Here is an 18,045-nt window from a genome sequence, read left to right on the forward strand (position 1 = left end):
ATGGAAAGCCTTTGAATTCCAATGCACTAGAGCCCAGACATTGACTAATAGGCTTTCCAACAGGTGCTAATTTGAATTTACCTTGGGGAAAATACGTGATGTGGAAGGCAGATGAATCACATAATCCAACATTTGACTAAATCCATTTCTTGAGCTCTTTGATCTGTCCAATTATCTGCTACCAAGCTGCCTTGGGAAAACATATTCAAAACTTAGCAGGAATGGGTGAAAATCATGAATTGTCACCCTCAGTGCTCATGATTAGGGCAATAAAGAGGGCAGCAGGCCCAACACAGCCTGACACGTCTTGGAGATGAATGATTGCCGTTGCTGACCATATTCCATCAATGCCATGTCCTAACCAGCATGCTGCAGGCTGCAGCAGCCCCCAGATCTCGCTGTTCTTAAAATCTCCTGAGATTACTCACAGCTTGGGATGACTTGTTGGAAGGCAAAAATGAGCCCTTAACTGGTGCTGGAGCCAGTGCAAAGCCGTGCCTTCTGCAGGCAGGGCCATCTCTGAGTGCACACACTTTGCTGGAGACAAATGGCTGTAGCAAGTTATTAGGGTTAGGGTTAACTTTTTGGGTAGGTTTATGGTGTTAGGATTAGGATGAGAGGTTAGAATTAGAACAGAGGCCCTGCAGCAACAGCCATGTGTGACCAGTATGCTGCAGGGCTCCTGAACAAGCTGTCCAGCCTCCCTGCAGCCAAATCTCCTCTGCCAGCAGACACCTAGTCTCCTTCCTCCATTTCACTATGCGCTGTCATGTGATTGACAGTCAAATGTCTCCAGCAGTTTCTCTTGGGTGAAAAGTTGCTCTCTGCTGCTGTGGGAGAGAAGGTGCAGTAGAGAAAAACACTCCATAGGATGTGTTGAAATCCGGGCAGCAAAGTCATCTGAGTGCCAAGAATAATCTGGAGATCTCCAGGGAATTGTGCTGGAATGAGACTGACTTCCCAGCATGCAGGAGGGACAGGACCTCTACTGGTGTGTGGGGCAGCAATCAGCAAACCAGGACTCCAGCTTTGTCCAGCGTCTGCCTTGCAAAGTCGGCAGCAGCAAGTTAGTTGCCCAAGGAGCAGAAAGGAAATTTATTCTGCCAAGCAGCTGAACTCAGCCTCGTCCTGAGATGTGTTGGTTCCTCTTCTCCATCCAAATCGGAGCTGTAATGTTTTCCCATCCACTCACCTGCACATGAAGACAGCAGTGAGATGGCTGTGCTTTGTGGATGGGGAAACAGCCCAGCCCAGAGAGGCAGACACGACCTACCTGCAGTAACCTGGTTCCAGCAAATACCAGCCTGGCAGGGCTGAGCCAGTGAAGGACATTACACCAAAGTCTGAGCTGGCTGCCAGATTCCCCTGTTGGTAAAGATTTTCTGGCATGGCTGGCTAATTGTTGAAGCTAGCTATCCAGGTCTCCAGGTTCTGCTTCCTGAAATGTGCTCCACCCATATTCCACCTCCCCATACAGTCCTGGTTTCCCACCTGGTCCTCACAGATTAGAATATGAGCATCTCTTCAGATCCTACAGGCAGGGGATGTTTCTGTGTAAACACAGGCACTAAGAAAGCCTGCGTAAATGCATCTATTTTGCTCACAGCAGGCAGCTCAATTTGTCTTTAATGAGCACTAGCATGCTCTCCTGCTATCAGTCATAGCAATTACTCTGGACTCATCAGTTACATACAGAAAGCTTGGATAACCAGCTAATAGCCACACAGCAAAGCACACAGTGGCAACAAATGACACTGTGCCAAGGCCCTCATGCACACAGCAAGAGGTCGGTCAGTGACTTCATCTGGACACTTAGGGCAAGGCGTGGGGACCCTGGGTTTCCTGCTGCAGGTGAAGGGCACTTTGCAGCTGGCTGCCCACCTGCAATAGTGGGTTAGAACAGGCTGCTGCCACGCAGTGAAAGGGCAAGTGGGGTCCCTGCCATGCTGGCAACTTTGAGGTGCATTCTACTGATGCACAGCAGGCTTTGTGGAGCTGCTGCCATCCCTGGGCTTGCACGCAGAGGCATGGTTTTGTGGCAAGAGAAATCAATGGCCCTGCATGCACAGGAACAGGAGAATTTGTCCTTGTCTGTTTTGAAACTTCCTCCCTTGAGAACTTCTCTGCATCTGTGTGCTTCTTAGCACTACATAGTAGACTTTTTGTGGATCGCCTGGATCTGCAGAGGAGTGGTGAGGGCAGACTCTCACAGAGCACCTGGGGCAAGAAATTTGCTGCCAGTGGTCTGCTGACAACAGGAGAGCTGTGGCTGCTTTAGATCAAATGGGCAGAGCTGAGAGCAAATCGCTGGCATAGGTCTGCATTGTGTGGTCTCATGGGGCCTGTCTGTATGAAAACACAGCAAATCCTCACTGAGCTGCTGCCGAGAGGTCTCTGGGGAACTGCTAATGAACATTTTCAGTCTTACTCTGGTCTCTCTGCAAGTCCTGTATGGTACCTCTCAATTCTCCCACAGACACAGGGGGATTGCAGCACCATCAGCCTCCCAGGGAGTACAGGGATGAGCTGAGCAGGGGTTTGAGCCATTGCGGATATCAGAAAAATCCTGAGGTTTATTTCAGAAGTGTTCCTATTCTGATCATCAGCAGGTCTAAAGGGCAGCCTCACCAAAACCAAAATAATATTCTACTCAAAATATTAGAAAAAAAAGGTGAATAGTATGTGTGAAGCCAGCAGGGAACATGCCTTCAGCCCCGACCAAAGACACGTGAGCATACACTGCATGTTAAGCACCAGCCCACCTGCTTCAGCTTGTCCCTATTAGAGTGTTACAGCCAAGGAGCCAAAGAATCCTGAATGAATCTTAATAATGGGATTCAAAGGAGATGGAGAAGAGCAGCCACATATCAAAGATGGAGGTTATAACAGGAAGGCTTCTTGCAGAAGATATCATAATTGACAGCACAGTAATTGGAACAGAGCAATGGCTTATTGATAGGATAGCTGCTGGGTAAATGATGTGGATTTTTTGTTATAATTAGATTGTGTTTTGCAGCAGAGATAGCCCAGGTTTTAAAACTACCTCAGTGCCTTTGGGGTTGTGCTTTTGTGCTCTGCATCAGCATGGCAGACAGAGCAGGTGGGAGATATGATGCTGATGCTCAGCGTTTCCTACAAGCTCCACTCAGGGTGGCATTTTTCAGGAAAGATTCAACATCAAACTGAACAAATCCTGGACAAAATTTGGCTGAAAGATATTCAAAAAAGTTTTAAAATGTGAACACTGAGTGTGGGAGCTAATGGGGACAGGGAAGGAGCTCTGTCCAAATGACAGCTTCAGAGCCAAAGATTCCCTGATCTTACACAGAAAACACCTACATTCAGATGACTTCATATGCCTGCATAAAGGAAGTATGGCTTCCTGTTTCTCAGGATGCTCTGGCTGCCTCCCAGCACCTGTTCCAGCCCAGCACCTGCTCCAGAAACAAGCAGGGGTTTCCTATCAATCCCGTGCCTTCATAGAACCACTGCTGAGCCTATGGAACACAGTGGGAGGAAAACTTTGCGCCTGCAGCTTCTGAACTTGCTTGGCTTGCAGGGAACAGTGAGAAGCATGTTCAGACTGGGACAGGAGAGGGACTGGGAGGAGCTGGTAGGTATCTATGCTGGGAAATGACATGAAAAATAGAGGAGGAGTAAAAGATGAAGCTGGGATGGTATTTCAGTAAGTATTTATTGAGCAAAACTGAGGTGATTCAAGATTGCATAAGATGTCCTCACACCAAATGCGAAGTCAAATTCTAAATCAATTAGTAAACACCAACACAGAAGCAGCTGTGCAGTCCATTGCATACTGTGCCCTGACAGAACAGAACTTCTCTGTAGAGGGGTGCTAAAGGGACACTGCTGCCTGCAGAGTGCATCAACACAGTACTACGACCTTTCCTGGAGTCCTTCCTTTTTCAGTGGAGGATGCGACATGTGGGCAGTGAAGAAAGCAACAAGAGATGAAATTTGCTCCACTGTTCAGGACAGCAGTGAAATCAAGAGGCCCAGGATCTGGGCATTAGGATCAGAAAATCACCAAGGTTGGAAAAGACCTCCAAGATCATCTACTCCAACCATCTACCCACCACCTACCGCCAATATTTCCCACTAAACCCCAGCACAACATCTAAATGTTTCCTGAACACCTTCAGGGACGGTTACTCCACCACTTCCCTGGTGGTGCCATTCCATTTCCTGACCACTCTTTTGAAGAAGAAATTCTTCCTCATCTCCAACCTGAACCTCCTGGCACAACTTAAGGTTTTTTTCTTTCATCAGTGAGCTTCTTTCCTTCTCAGACATTCTATAACTAGCAGTGGAAGTGCCACTCCAGTCAGCACACAGGTGAAGTTGCTGAGAAGGGCTGGGTAAATGAAGTCCCACTGGTTTGAAGGAAGTTTGATGGAGCAGGTGTGGCAGGTGAAGTAGCAGAAAGATTTCCTTGATAGGAAATCCTTTGGGATCTATAGAGGGCCTGAATAAAGAATTTGCTTCCTGGAGGACTTTGCCAGAGGGAGCATGAACAGTGCAGTTAGTGTCCACTTTTTGAATAGATCAGAATTTGATGTCTCAATCTAAAATAATCCTTGTATGAGCAGCCTCAGAAGGCAGCTGGGTTAGACATCTATTTTATCTTGCACTAAGAGATGAAACTTTCAGCTGTTCAGTTACTTTCAGTAGGGACAGATGAATGTTGGTCTGAAAGGACTGAGATGGCTCCTGAGCTTTCCTGCAGCCAAACAGTTTTGATCACTGCAGGCACCTCTGTCCAACATAAAACTCTACAAAATCTCTGAGCAGATTCCGCTCCAAAGGAGTTCTGAGACAGCAGTTTGGCAGTAAATCTTCTGAAAGACAACGAAGTCACCACTGAGGTTATTCCTACCATGATGCAGTCTTGTGCCAAGCAAGGGGAGACACTGAGAAGGTGAGAGAAAAAGATTTCTTCCTCTCCTACAGCAAACATGAGTATTTACTGCAGGACTCAGATGTGCTGCTGCTTTGGCAGATGCCGAGCTTGGTCAGCAGCCTGAAATCTAAGTTAAACTCAGAGTGCTTCCCAAAGCTTGAGGCAGAAGGGAAGAGCTGGCATTTTGACGAGGAGGGAGAAGGGGAACCAGGTCGTATTCCCAGTCTGCTCCTGACTCACTGCGTGACTGGGGTGAGCCACTTCCAAAAGTCTCTCCTTCCGATGTCCTCTCTGCTCTGCAGGGAATGACAGTGCTCCTGGAGGCTCCTGCAAAGCTCCATTCATTATTAAATGCCTTTAAGTGTGCTATTAAATGCCTTGCAGGAAGGGCCCTGTGGAAGCAGAGCCCTCCTTCATGGGCAGAAAACACATCCGTGTTTGAAGTGAGCTTCTGCTCACAGAAGAGCTCAACAAATTGTGGGTTTTGCCTATGAAAATAGCTGAGAGAAAGGTGATATTTTCTTCAAAGGATTACTGAAGCAATAAGGCTTAGCACTAGCAACCACATCGCATTTATTACAACAAGAGACATCTCCGATCTAGTCTGAATGTAATATAATCCACAACTGTACCTGGTTCCCAACCAAAGAAATGGAGTTTGCTGAAGCAGACTCGCTTTTCAGAGGAGAAACCACTCAGCTGTTGAAATTGTCTATACTCCAAAGCTTCACTTTTCGTTGATAATTTGTTTCAGCACCAGCACCTCTAGCTTCAGGTTTCACCAGCTGGTTCTTCTGATGCTGGATTAAAGAGCTCTTTAATACCCTTCATTTCCGCTTTCTGCAGGTGCTTGCACCTCTTAGCCTCTTGCTATGAATTAAAATACCCAGCTTTGTAAAAACCTCACTGAAGAGCATTTCTGCTACTCAGCTGTGGGTTGGACTGCTTCTCCATCTCTGTCTGCCCTAGAAGCCCTGCTCCAGTTCCTGGAGGTCTGGTTTCCTTTATTGCATTATGGCATTTTTTTGTTCGAAGGGACCCGAGCACCCTTGGCTCACAACTTCCCTCTTTTGTTGCTCTTTGCTTGCAAAACCCTCTCTGTCTCCTGTAACTTCTAGGAGCAACAATTTCACTTCCGGATTGCCAAGCTTTGTGTTGAAAAGCATGTTGTCTTTACCACTGGCAATAGCACTTCAGAGGCAAAACCCACGGAAGCTCCCACTTTGAGATCTGCTGCTGCACCCCTTTAACATCAGCTTTCTCAATAACGTGCAGTGATAAAAGCTTAATTGGGTGTCAAGCAGCACATGATCCAATACTGTGGAAAAGGCTCAATTTACTGTGTCTTTGACAGCTCAAATTTTAGTAATATTAAAAAATGAATTCAAGTTTGTTTGACAAGATCTGTTTTCCCTAAGTGAATGTTGTCAGGTGTTAATTATCCTGAACTCCTTTAATTCTTGATTTTTCAACATCTTTCCAAAGCAACTGAGACCAGGGCTAATGCTTAGGTTTGGCAAACAGTCACATTTGTGGGGCTGGAGCTAGGGACAGTGGGACAGCTGCTGGGAAGATGGCACCTGTGGGCTGGCCACCTCTCTCACTTGGACTCGTCCTCCTTTAGATTTCAGCAGCATTTCTGGATTTTCCCTTTCAAGAAGTGGACGGAGCCCTGACCCTTTTGCCTTGTGGATCTTACTGTTCCATAGGGAAGGGTCGCTGCTTCACTATGGAGAGTTTTACCCCCCTGCATCTCTGTGCCAGCAGCCATGTGAGGAGGAAGCAGCAGAACCTTGCTGTGAGGGTGACTCATGACCAAGCTGTTTCTATGAAAGAAAAGAGACAGTTGGAAAATCCAGCCCTGTTGATCCCCAGGTGACTCCACACCCATGCCATCATATCCATCCTCAAGTCCTACCAAAGACCTTTGTTTGGTGGTTCCCCTGCCAGTCGCTGGCCTTTCTCTTCCCGTGTTCTGCTGCCTCAGAGCGTGGACCTCTACTGTGTGATGGGGACCATTTTGTCCTGCCCTTGGGACAGATCCTATCTATCTGTCCCTGTGGGACAGATCTGCCATAACAGCTCTCTGTGCTGTTCCCTGGAGGGAAGATGGGTCTTCTCTGCCTAACTTTACCCAGGCAACATGGGATCGGAATGGGCCTGAGCTCTTCACCACAGTACTGAACTCAGTTGTTACTGGAACTGGAAGCAGCAGGATTTATTGCTTTTTTGAGGTAAGAATTGGCTCTGGCTTCATCTCAGTCATCATTGGCTCTCAGCACAATAAATCCTGCTGTTCTCCTCAATGCCTTTTATGGGAAGTGGAAAAATTAGCTAATTCCCCATTGCTCCCTCCCCACTTATTAGTGCTACAAAGGATTGGGTAATTATGAATGGAACCGCCAGGCAAAATGAAACTTTGCCATTAAAAATGCTTTTTAATTAACTCTGCTGGGTTCATGTGTTTCTTAGGAACTGCTGATCATTCCTTGTTGACTTTGAGCTCTGCTCTTAGAGCAATAGAAGACCCCAAGCACCAACCCAGCCAGAGGCAAAGGAAAAGACACATCTTCCCCCTGGACCTGCCCTGGAAAATGATTATCTTCTCTTAGTGGGGTGTTGCATCTCAGAACTTCGTTAATCTATTTAAGCTGAGCAGCAAAGGAAACAGAAAGCAATGAGGAGAGGCAGAAGAGGATCTAGGTGGGTGAGGGAAGGTGATGTGGTCATCTCTGCACCAAGGAGGTGGAGGGGAAGGATCTCCAGAACAAAGAACTCTTCTAGAGCTTCATGCCTCAGCCTGTCTGAGCTGTGAGTTCGCAGAGGAGGGACAAGGGCAGAGAGGGACAGGGGACAGAGGTGTGACATCAGCATGAGGAGAGTTTCTCCCAGAGCCCAGCACCATGGGGACTGGCTGCCAGCAGCTCCGTGCTGGGAGGGGAGCACCTGCCTTCCATCATCCTGTCCCCGCAGCGTACTCTGAAAGCCTTCTGATGCCTCAACAGTGTTCATTTCCAGAAATCCTTCCCAATTACCAATGATCCCATTTTTGTAATGCAAGCAAATTTGCATAATGCTGAAAGCAAATTAATACGAACATCGAAATACAAATTCCTACGTTTCCTGCACTAAAAAAAAAGAGAGAAATACTCTTCCACTTTCATCCTTGGTGGTAGTGGTGAGGGATGCTTAGTGAGGAACATGCTCTGGCTTCATTGGCTAGCATCTCAGAGGAGTAATGAGGAAATTCCTGCATCAGTCCTGCCAACGGCAGAAGCCAAGCCCCAGCTGAAGCCTCCAGCACCATGGGGCATTTCATGAGTTACGGTTCTGCAGAACGAGGCTTTCTAGATGGAGAGTGAATCATGGCTTGCCAATGTAAAGTTAAAGGAGGCCGATTTGAAAATAAAAACTTACAGGCTGGCATGACAAAATTTTACAGCATATAATAACATCTCGCTCCTTCCCCCTGCTATTTTCTGGCATGATGATGAAATGCAATAAATACATACATAAAAATAATGACTCTTCCAGACCTTGTAGCTTTCATTTTAATAGACGCTATTTAAGTACACACAGAAATATAGATATCTACCTTTCAAACGCTGGTTACAAAGGTTGGGAAGGCTGCCAGGAAAATGGCCTTTTATTTTTCCCCAATAGATATCAAAAGGAAACAATTTGTATGTTGAAATTGCCTTTATTTTTGAATCCATAAATATTTGTTACTGACAAAAGTGGAAAAATCCTTAAGACTAAATTTTACTAAACTGATAATATTTTTGTTTACAGTACATACAGAATGTGCTTTTACGGGTAAGTATAACAACAAGAATAATACAGAGAAAAACAGTCAAATACTGCTCATCTTGAAGCCTCTTTAATGGTTAACCAAGAGTCTGTGCAAAGTTATAGATACAAATGTACTTCCTCTTCAGTACTACCGTATAATAAACATGGAATCCATAAACTGGGCTAAAGCACAAAAATATCCACTTAACCCCTCTTAGGAAATATTGTCCCCCAAACTAAAAATATTACAGTAAGAAGTGTCTTTTCTCAGAGCCAAGAAATTCTTGCTACAAAAATGCCTAACAGGTTTACAGACAGAAGGTTGGGAGTGGATACGAAGCACAGGGCAGAGGGTGGGAATGGGGCAACGCACGCCTCCTCCGGCCGAGACCTCCTGGACATCACAGGTCATGGTGGAGACGTGAGACGTTGCCTTGCTCGCTGCTGAGATTTCATTTCCAGATTTATTCCGTGCTCGTGTCATTGGCCTGACTCTCCCCTCGTTCCCGAAAGGTGAAGTGTAGGTTGGTGTCCCCACGTGGGATCTGGGCTCGTTGAGGGCATCTCTTTGGCAGCCTTCAGCCGGTCAGGAGAGGCCGTGAGCAGCACCTTCCACCATCCGCTCACAGGCACACAACACACGAGCGGCCGTTCCCTAAGAAGCAGCCCCAGCACTGGCTTATTGCTAGCAGCACTTTGTAGGAAAAATATTTCAGCCTCCTTCTCACATATTCCCCCTACAAACTTCTTACTTGACTGAAATATACTTGAATGTGAAATCTGTGTGGGTTAAACATATTTCAGCTGAGTTCGAAGCAAAACTAAGCTACTTCTCCATCAGGTGAACTGCAGATGGCAAACTGTTAACAAACCAGAACGCTTACTTCAAACACAATTAAAGTCACCCTGTTTCATGGTGATTTTGTTTGATGTGGAGGAAGAAGATGTAGAAATCTTCCCAGCTATTAGGACCTACACCTCCCTTAGAAAAATGACGCCAGGCTCTCGCAGGCTCCTGGTGAGAAAGCTTCTGATAGACAAAAGCACAGAAATATGCATGCTCGAAGCCCAGATTTATGGGATTAGCATTGCAGCCAGCTAGGTTAGCAGAACGTAAATCTAGGCCAGGAAAGGAGGGCTTAATTCCACATAACTTTTCCTCCCACCCACCCCATCCCCAAGAAAGAGAAAGAGAATACCATTTATAAAAGGAACATTAAGACACTGAAAAATATTTTGTTTTTCCTTAAAACGCAATTCACTGTCATTAGAAGTCTTCTTTGACAAAATTTCTGTTCCATATGGTGATCTGCATGGTTCATTAAAAACAGTTTTCCACATTTCAAAGAGTGGGTCAATACATTTTGGAAGCTTAGATTGATACAGGGTCAATTAGCACTTTATGACTGCGTTTTACAGCATACACATATACATGTGTGTTTATGTGTATACTCATAAACATACACGTATCTGTATCAATGAGATATTTGTATGTAATCATATAAAACCCAGCACAGCTCACTATTAAGTGTTGCTGCTTGGGGAATGCAAATAATTATCAGTTTGTAGGAAAGAATATAAACCTTTCTACATCACTCTCCCCCAGTCCCTGCACATGCACATTTGGAACTGGATGCTCCACAGATGTGTTTCCACCTGTGAGTTGGAGAAAAAGACAGATCAATTCTTCAGAGTACACTAGATTAATCAAGGCAGATCATATTTTACTGTACAGAGGAATATGACTGCTTCCTGCTTTTGTCCTGAGTGCAGAATGAAATGGGGACTCAGACAAGAGGAGAAAGCAGAAAAATCACAGTGCAGGTAACAGTGTTCCTCAGAGCTGCTGCCTGCTAGCGGGACCACGACCAGAAGGAAAGCAGTGTGAGGTCTGGGGGCTGCATCCCCCACCCCAGCACTCTCATTCTGGACGGACTGGATTGCAACACATCAGACACGATGTGGCAGGAGAATGATGACAAACGACAGTAATAAAAATGTTTCTCTCTTCTACAGTGCCTGTTGTGAGAGAGACTCAAAGCACTTCAAAGACGTTATGGTACGAACACTCACAATGCCTCTGTGGAATAGGAAAGTGCTGCTGTTATTGACCACAGAAAACAGAAATGCTGGGGACCAGACCTTGTATGACAACTCCCAGTCTTGGACCAAGTGCCATTTTGGTGACACACTCAGAAAAAGGAATAAAATCATGTAAGAACACCTGTACATGCTGAAATGCCACTACTCTAGCCACCAACCCATTCCAACACACAGCGCAAGCCAGGGGAACACACAGTGCCCAGAAGAAGTTGCAGCCATTTGGCCTTGGTGCCTTTGAAAGAAATTTGCTGAAAATTTTCTGTGGTAGTGGCAGAGTCCCAGGAGAAATTTGGCCTAGAAAGGCTGTTCAATGGTTCTAATGGGACACATGTGCTTGAAACTGTTGTGTGGGTGGAAGAGGCGAGGAGATGGGGATAAGATTTCTTTGGAGGATTATTGACAAGTTAGCAGAAGGCCTGTGATGTTGGTCAGTCAGAATAAGAGACGGCTCTGAGGTCAAAAGGCCCAGGGCACAGCATCTGCGTGGGCTACTTGGATCGAGAACTTCCATGTTCGCATCTGGTCCAGCAGCTTCTTAGTTGGTGAACTGAACACTTAGACAAAGATGAGAGCTTGGGACAAACAGCTAAGGAAATGGAAAGAGTGCTGACCTACCCACAGCCTCACACGGTCCCCTCTGCTCCTCCAGCTCTGCCACCTCAGCTCCTGCAGACTTTAGGGTGGGCTCTCCTCACCCACAGCATTCATCTCTCTGCTTGCAGAGGGGAAGATCCTGGCTTTGTCTGGGATAAAAATGAATGGAAGAGCCCCAGAAAATTAGCAGGGACTGCCTCCCTGCCAGTCGTGTACATTCCTCTTCTCTCCAAATCAGTCACAAACTTCTGGCTGCAAGGAATTAAGTCACCAGGGCGATGTTTGCACAGAGATGTGCGCTCTGTGAAGAAATATCCCGTGACTGAACTGAGGAGCTTGGAGGTAGTCGGGAAGAGGAGTGTCCATCAAAGAAAAGGGTCAGAAGATGAGGCCTTTTCTCACTTGTCCCTCCCACACCACTGAACTTCCACCCTGATCCATGCACAATTCTGTTTTTTGCCCAGAACGGCTTTGCCCAAGGCTGCGTGGTAACGGCCACTTAGATCACATAGGCTCTTATTTGTTCCTTTTCTGCTCAGTTTCCATCAAACAAAGCCCCAGTACTTCTCTCAGATGGAGTCTATTCTAAACGCAGTCTCCATTAGCTGAGGAAGAAAGCCCATGAACCAGGAGCAGCAAACCCAGCATGGTCTGGGAAAGTGAAGGCCTTGGTTCTCTTTTGAAAACTATCACAGTGAAAGACAGCACAGCCACCCCATTGAAGCCTATTTCTGAAATCACCTGGAACAGACAGCATGCTCCTCCTGCCTGTCCTGCACCAGAAGAACCCAGTGCTGCATCATGAGCCCCTGCATGAACTCAAGCTCACAACCTACAATCAGTGTATGCAGTATTGAGCTGGGAACATCACTAAGGCCAAGAGGAAGGAGGTATTTGTGGGGAAGAGGAGAACAGAGCTAATTTAGACAGAGTTTGCTGAGGAGAAAGTAGAAAATGACTCAGGGTGAGGATGTGAGAGATGCGCCATGTGGAAACTTGTTTACAATCTAAAGTCAGTCATCTTTTTACCCCAAGGAGGGGTCATGCCTGTCTTTTGGATTGGTGCATGGGTGCGTGCATGTGCTGGGGCTTTGTGTTCACACCACGGACAGGAATTGCTGGACTATAGTGCCCAGCACCACTGCAGTTACAGCACTGGGGCTGTGTGGCCTTCAGAACCACAGACCCTTTCCTGGCCAAAGAAAGTTCTGGTGTGAGTTGGTTCTGCAGGATTTGAAAGGAGAACAAATAAAAGGAAAACAATAATAACAAAAAGGAACAACAAAGAAATCCAGAGCAGATCCTAATCTGTGTAGAAAGCCAGAGATAAAACCCTCACAAATTCTGGGCCCACGAGTCTATCCTTAAAAGATTTTACAAATATACATTATCTAATTACCATTATATCAGATATACAACATGCCCGTTTATTATAATTATGCTGGATATATAATTTATATGCATGAAATGGAACTGTCTGCATGGTTAGAACTGGGACTCGGTGGAATTGGAATTTGGAAGGTTTCTTTTTGGGCCATTCTATGGTAAGACAACCATGGAAAATTACCAACTTGCTTTTCTGTAGACAGACACTCTCAGCTTTGAGCTTCTGCTAAGTCTGGAAAGAGATTTGCTGCATACAGAGTTCTAGGTCGCAACTGAAAGAAAGAAACATGTTGGGAAATGCGAATTGGAGTGGTGGAAAATGCTATCAGGAAAAGAAACTCATGGGGAGAAATTCAGATGAAACCCACGGTAGACTTTCCTGGCAGGGGTGTTGGTGGAGTCAGCACTTCCCCCAGCACAGGTCAGCAGAGTGAAGCTGAACAAGTTCTGGCACTAGAGCCTCAGCAGTGGCAAGAAGCTGGAGGAGAGATAAGCTGTTCCTCCTTCCTATTTACATGTTGGAGATAGTAAGATACTAGAATGAGTGGAGAAGGGGTCTAACAAGCATTTCAGTATATTTGTGCTTATTGAACACATCAACCCCACTACTTCCTACACTGAGAGAGCAGGCGATTTGTAGGCACTAGTATATTTTTATCTTATGAGTATATTTAATATAAACTAAATCTTTATTTCTCAGCCAGGCTATTCTTGTCCCTAGATCTGCCAGTCCCTTAGGAAAGCCTGCCCTTGAATTTGTTCCAAGGGTGAGGAAGAACAGATGGATGGGTGCTGGCTGGTACTGAGTGGTCTGGAGGTGATCCCCAGCCAGAAGCTGACCTATTTGCTACTCAAAGGTCAACCGTGAGGACTGGCATGAGGGATGAGAACAGGGCCCCTTCCTGCCAGGATGGAGCGCTGCATTTCCTCCTCCCTGTCACGGGCTGCGTGAGACTGGTTCTGCTTGTAGCAACTGAAAAGTCTAAAATTGATGAAAATAATCAGATAATGTAGGTGAGCCCTTGGAAGGAGCCATCTACTTACTATGGCTTTCTTTGACAGAAACTGATGCACGTCAGGAAGTTTCCTCCATTATCCCTCACTGTTTTCAGTTTGGTTGGGTTCTTCTTATGTAATCAATGTAGAGGCGGCTTTAAAAACAATGGGATGGGACTGTCAGAGAAATCTTTTCAGACACTGAGTTATTAGAGGTTATCTTGGCCTATAAGGCCACTGCAGTACGGGGTGCCGTGGCCACCCCAGTCCTTAATGAATATCTACAATGCTCGAGGTCATATCAAACAGTCACCTCTGTTTTGCTCGCTGTGCGGTAGTGGTGGTGGTGTCCTGGAATATAATGCAGTTGTTCTACCGTGTTGTGCCGTCGGGAGGCAAATGCTTGGCGCTTGGCGGATGTTGGGTTCATCCCTAAGGTATTGTACAAGTTATTTGAGGCACTAGGATGGGAGTGCATTTTTGTCATCCTGTAGCGATCCAAGACAGGTGTTGAAACAAAGACGTCTGTGTGTGACAGTGCCCGTGACATGGACTGCTCGGGGTATCCCGACCGCTCCGGGGAGAGCAGAGGGTCCTGCGAGTGGAGACGCTCCGCGGACAGAAGCTGTTCATCTGAGAGGATCCGTTCATAGGACATGCTGAACTCCTCAGGCATGATCCTCTCAGGAGACAGCACCCTGTCCTGGGACATGGCCCTGATGGGGCGGCGGGGCCTGTCCCTCTGGTTGGTCTGTTGAGACATTTTGATGACGTTGATGGGGAGCGTGCCCCGGGCTGCCAGGTCAGGCAGGTGTCTCCTCCTCATGTAGTACTCATCAGCCTCTTTGTCAGCTGTGGGAAAAGAAAGGGAACGGTTAAAAATGTCAGAGTGCTCTCCCACAGGGTGAGAATGGGCGGCGTATCACACAGCTGTGTAGAAGCCTCCCAGTAAGACCTAAGGGCTGTCTGCTAGCAGCTGGCCCTGGGCATGGACGTCCATGTCCGGATGCTGCCTGTTGGAGGGGCACCAGCCCCACGTGGGTTGTGTGGCCATGGGTTTATCAGCAATAGTTGTGTGCAGACAGGTGTAATTCCTTTCATGATACATCACACCTTCTTGCACAACAGACACAACAGACACAACAGACTCTGTGTGCTGCTGGGTCCAGACCATGGTATCACACAATTTGCAGAAACAGCAAGTTATGGAGAAATGATCCAACATCACCTTCACAATGCACTTACAAAGAAAACACAGAGGAAGCAGGGTGAGGAAGGCAACTTCCCCATTTGGGGGAACTCATACCTCTGGCCTCAAATATGGATGTGCTGTGAAACCCCCTACGCTACCTCAAAACACTGTTAATTACTATTCTTGAATATTTGTAAATGTGCTTACAAAGTGTCTCTGGTGAATATGGGATGTTCTCTCTGAGATGTTGAATCATATGCCTGAGGTTTTATTTACCAGTGTTTCTATACACTGCTTGATATTGTGGAGTTTATCTCATGGAAAGTTGCTTGATCAGTTTGCTTCTTTGCCTTAAATGATCTCTTTGTTGCAGAGTTCTTTTTGGATTTCAAACAAATGCTTCAGCCTCAGGGAGGATTTTACCTACTGCAGATACGTCCCAGCATACTACTTAAATCCCAGAGCAGATGGAATGACCTGATTCAAACAACCTGTGGGTTGAAGATGAAGGAAAAACCCAGCTTTCCAGTAAAAAACTTTGATGTTCATATGCCTTATGCTGGGGGAGTAGGACTGCCTAGCTGGAAGGAGGATCATCAGCCTTTGGGTTTCAAGACAGCACAGCTTGTGGACCATCATGATGTGCCTGTGACTGCAGGCATAAAGCATGGAGCACCAACCCCTTATCAGAAATGCTATCATTAAATGGAAGTTCCCAACAGTGTCTCCATGGGGTGGGTGGAGGAGGTGGAGGTGTGTCCAGAGCTCAGCACTAAGAATCTGTATGTGTCTTTCTCCTTCATTTCCTTTTCTGAGATGTTTTCTTGATGCGCCCCATCTTTTCTGGCTCATCAGTGGCTGCAGAAGAGCTCAGAGAAAGACTCATCCCAGACACGTGGCAAACAGCCTTCATCTCCATGGAGAAGACAACAGAACATCCTCTGGTGTGCAAGAAGTGTCTTCCTCATTCAAAAATGAAGTGAAGTTCTCCACCTTACAGAGAGAACGAGGTTTCTTGCAACTAATCTGATGGGGACAGGCTGGTGCAGGGACCACAGAGTTGGGAACACACGCATAACCCAGCATGCACTTATCATCTCAAGCCAAGTGCTGGTGGACATCATCTAAATGCCACTCCTACGGCCTACCATACAAATTCCTTTGCAAAATCTTTTGCCTGTAAGACACCTACGATAAAGATCGTAAGAAAAGGAAGGCCTTTCATTTTCTCAGCTGCAGTATTTCACTCCACTGATACAGATGATGTTAGATGGGAAAGTATACAATGGTGGAAGAGCAAAAATGCACACGTAGAGTTTCTGAGGATGTTCAAGTGATAAAAATCACAAAGATCTGAATCAGAACTGTTAGGCAATCATGAAGTGGGTGAAGTAGATGGTCCTCTTGTGGGACAGCATCCTGTTCTGGGACATGGCCCTGATGATATGGTGGGGCCTATAACCTTGTTCTACAGTGCTTGGATTCTATGTAGACATTAAATATATATAGCAGTTAAGCAGAAACTTGGTGAGATGTACTTAAGCAGAAACTGTTTATTCTGACACAGACATAAATCTGTAGTTTTTACACAACACATCAGGGGAGGAATTGGCTGGCTGTCCCATGAGGCGTAGTGTTAGCTGAGGAAATGTCAGCACTTTATGATACTTAATTGGGTGCTGACAGCACCCAAATCCCAGAAGTTTGTTCACAAGAGAGCATTTAAAATTAGTGCCTTGGGCTCTTCAGAAAGAACTCACGGCGCTGCAAGCAGCCTGTGCTGGGTGACCTCACTCGCTGATTTCCTCCGCTCCCGCGCGTTCAGTGCTCTTTGATTCCCCCCAGGTGTTGTTTCTCATGTTCCTGCAAACAGTCCACACAACCCAGTGGGTCCATGAGGAAGATGGCTGGTCCTTCTGCATCCAAAAATCCAAGCTGGGAATGCATGTGCTGAAATGCACGCCCTGATGGCACCATTTCTGGTGCTGAGCTCTTCTTGACAGCCCACACTCTGCCAGGACATGAGGATTACCCAGAGCTCTCCTCTGTTGGCGTGCTCACTGTGGACAGGATTTGCTCAGCAGAGTATTTATTGTAGGAATGGGTCCTTTTTTTGGTAATAAAAAACTTCTAGGAAGAATCTTGTTGCAAATGTCAGAGAGCAACTCTCTTGTCATCCAACCCTCGGGCCTTTAAAACCACCTTTTGGAAGCCTTGGAAGAACTAGGGAATTTTGATATGGCCACAGCAATGTTAGATATTTGTATTCTATCCTGTGGCCACAGATAGACTTGCACACACATAGTGTGCATGGACTTGATAATGATGTGTGAGGCTGGTTGCAGAATAGGAGCTGAGCAATTAGCACACTGGCACTTGGCCTCTGCTCTCTGGATGAGAGAATTGCTGCTGGATTTGCCCAAGTGACTCTAAATAGATGTAATTAAAGCAGAGAACATCCCAAATGGAGATGTGCTTGGATGCTCACACCTGGCCACGGTAATTGCCAGAGGAGCTAACCAGCTTAAGTGAGGTTTGCAGTGGTTTGAGCCTCCTACTGAGGCAGAAGAATCAGCTGATTAAAAGTGGTTCAAAGTTGCTCCTTGCTAATTTAGGTGAACAATGCAGCACGGCCTACACTCCAAAAAGTTTTACTAATTAGAAACATTACAAATATCCTTTCATTAAAAATATCCCTTCTGCACTGTTTTAAGAGATGGAAGTCTGCATGGCCTTCTGCTGGCGGCTGCTAACCCATTCAGGTCCTGATTGCACTTTAAAGGTGTTCCTAATCTCACGTTGTCTGTCTCCTCCTCTGCTGCTGAGAGACACAGGTAGATGTTGGCACAGCTATTCCAGGAATATTTTCAGGTGTGGACAAACTTCCTATCTTCTTAAAGGAATCAAAATTGTAAAATGTCAACAATGTGCTGGTTTAATTAGGCAGCAGGCTGCTGACTCTGGAAGGTGATGTCGGTTGAGTGTTACTGGAGCAGCAATGGAGGACATGGCTCCACGAGAGGCCAAGTATCACAGCAGTGCCTTTGTGTGTGAAGGGGAAGCT

General features: G+C 46.2%; 1 protein-coding gene across 2 annotated transcripts in view; it reads right to left on the bottom strand.

Moving 5' to 3' along the window:
- Positions 1-8,493: 8,493 nt before the first annotated feature.
- SHISA6 (shisa family member 6) overlaps positions 8,494-18,045 on the bottom strand; it is a 222,267-nt gene continuing 212,715 nt past the window's right edge. For both annotated transcript variants that reach the window (XM_052688170.1, XM_052688169.1), the window contains one exon: positions 8,494-14,641. In XM_052688170.1, coding sequence (XP_052544130.1) covers positions 14,091-14,641 — 551 coding nt within the window. In that variant the 3' untranslated portion in view covers positions 8,494-14,090. The remainder of the gene's footprint in view (positions 14,642-18,045) is intronic.

Source organism: Tympanuchus pallidicinctus, unplaced genomic scaffold, assembly GCF_026119805.1.
Source record: "Tympanuchus pallidicinctus isolate F22 unplaced genomic scaffold, pur_lepc_1.0 scaffold23, whole genome shotgun sequence".
Classification (NCBI taxonomy): Eukaryota; Metazoa; Chordata; class Aves; order Galliformes; family Phasianidae; genus Tympanuchus; species Tympanuchus pallidicinctus.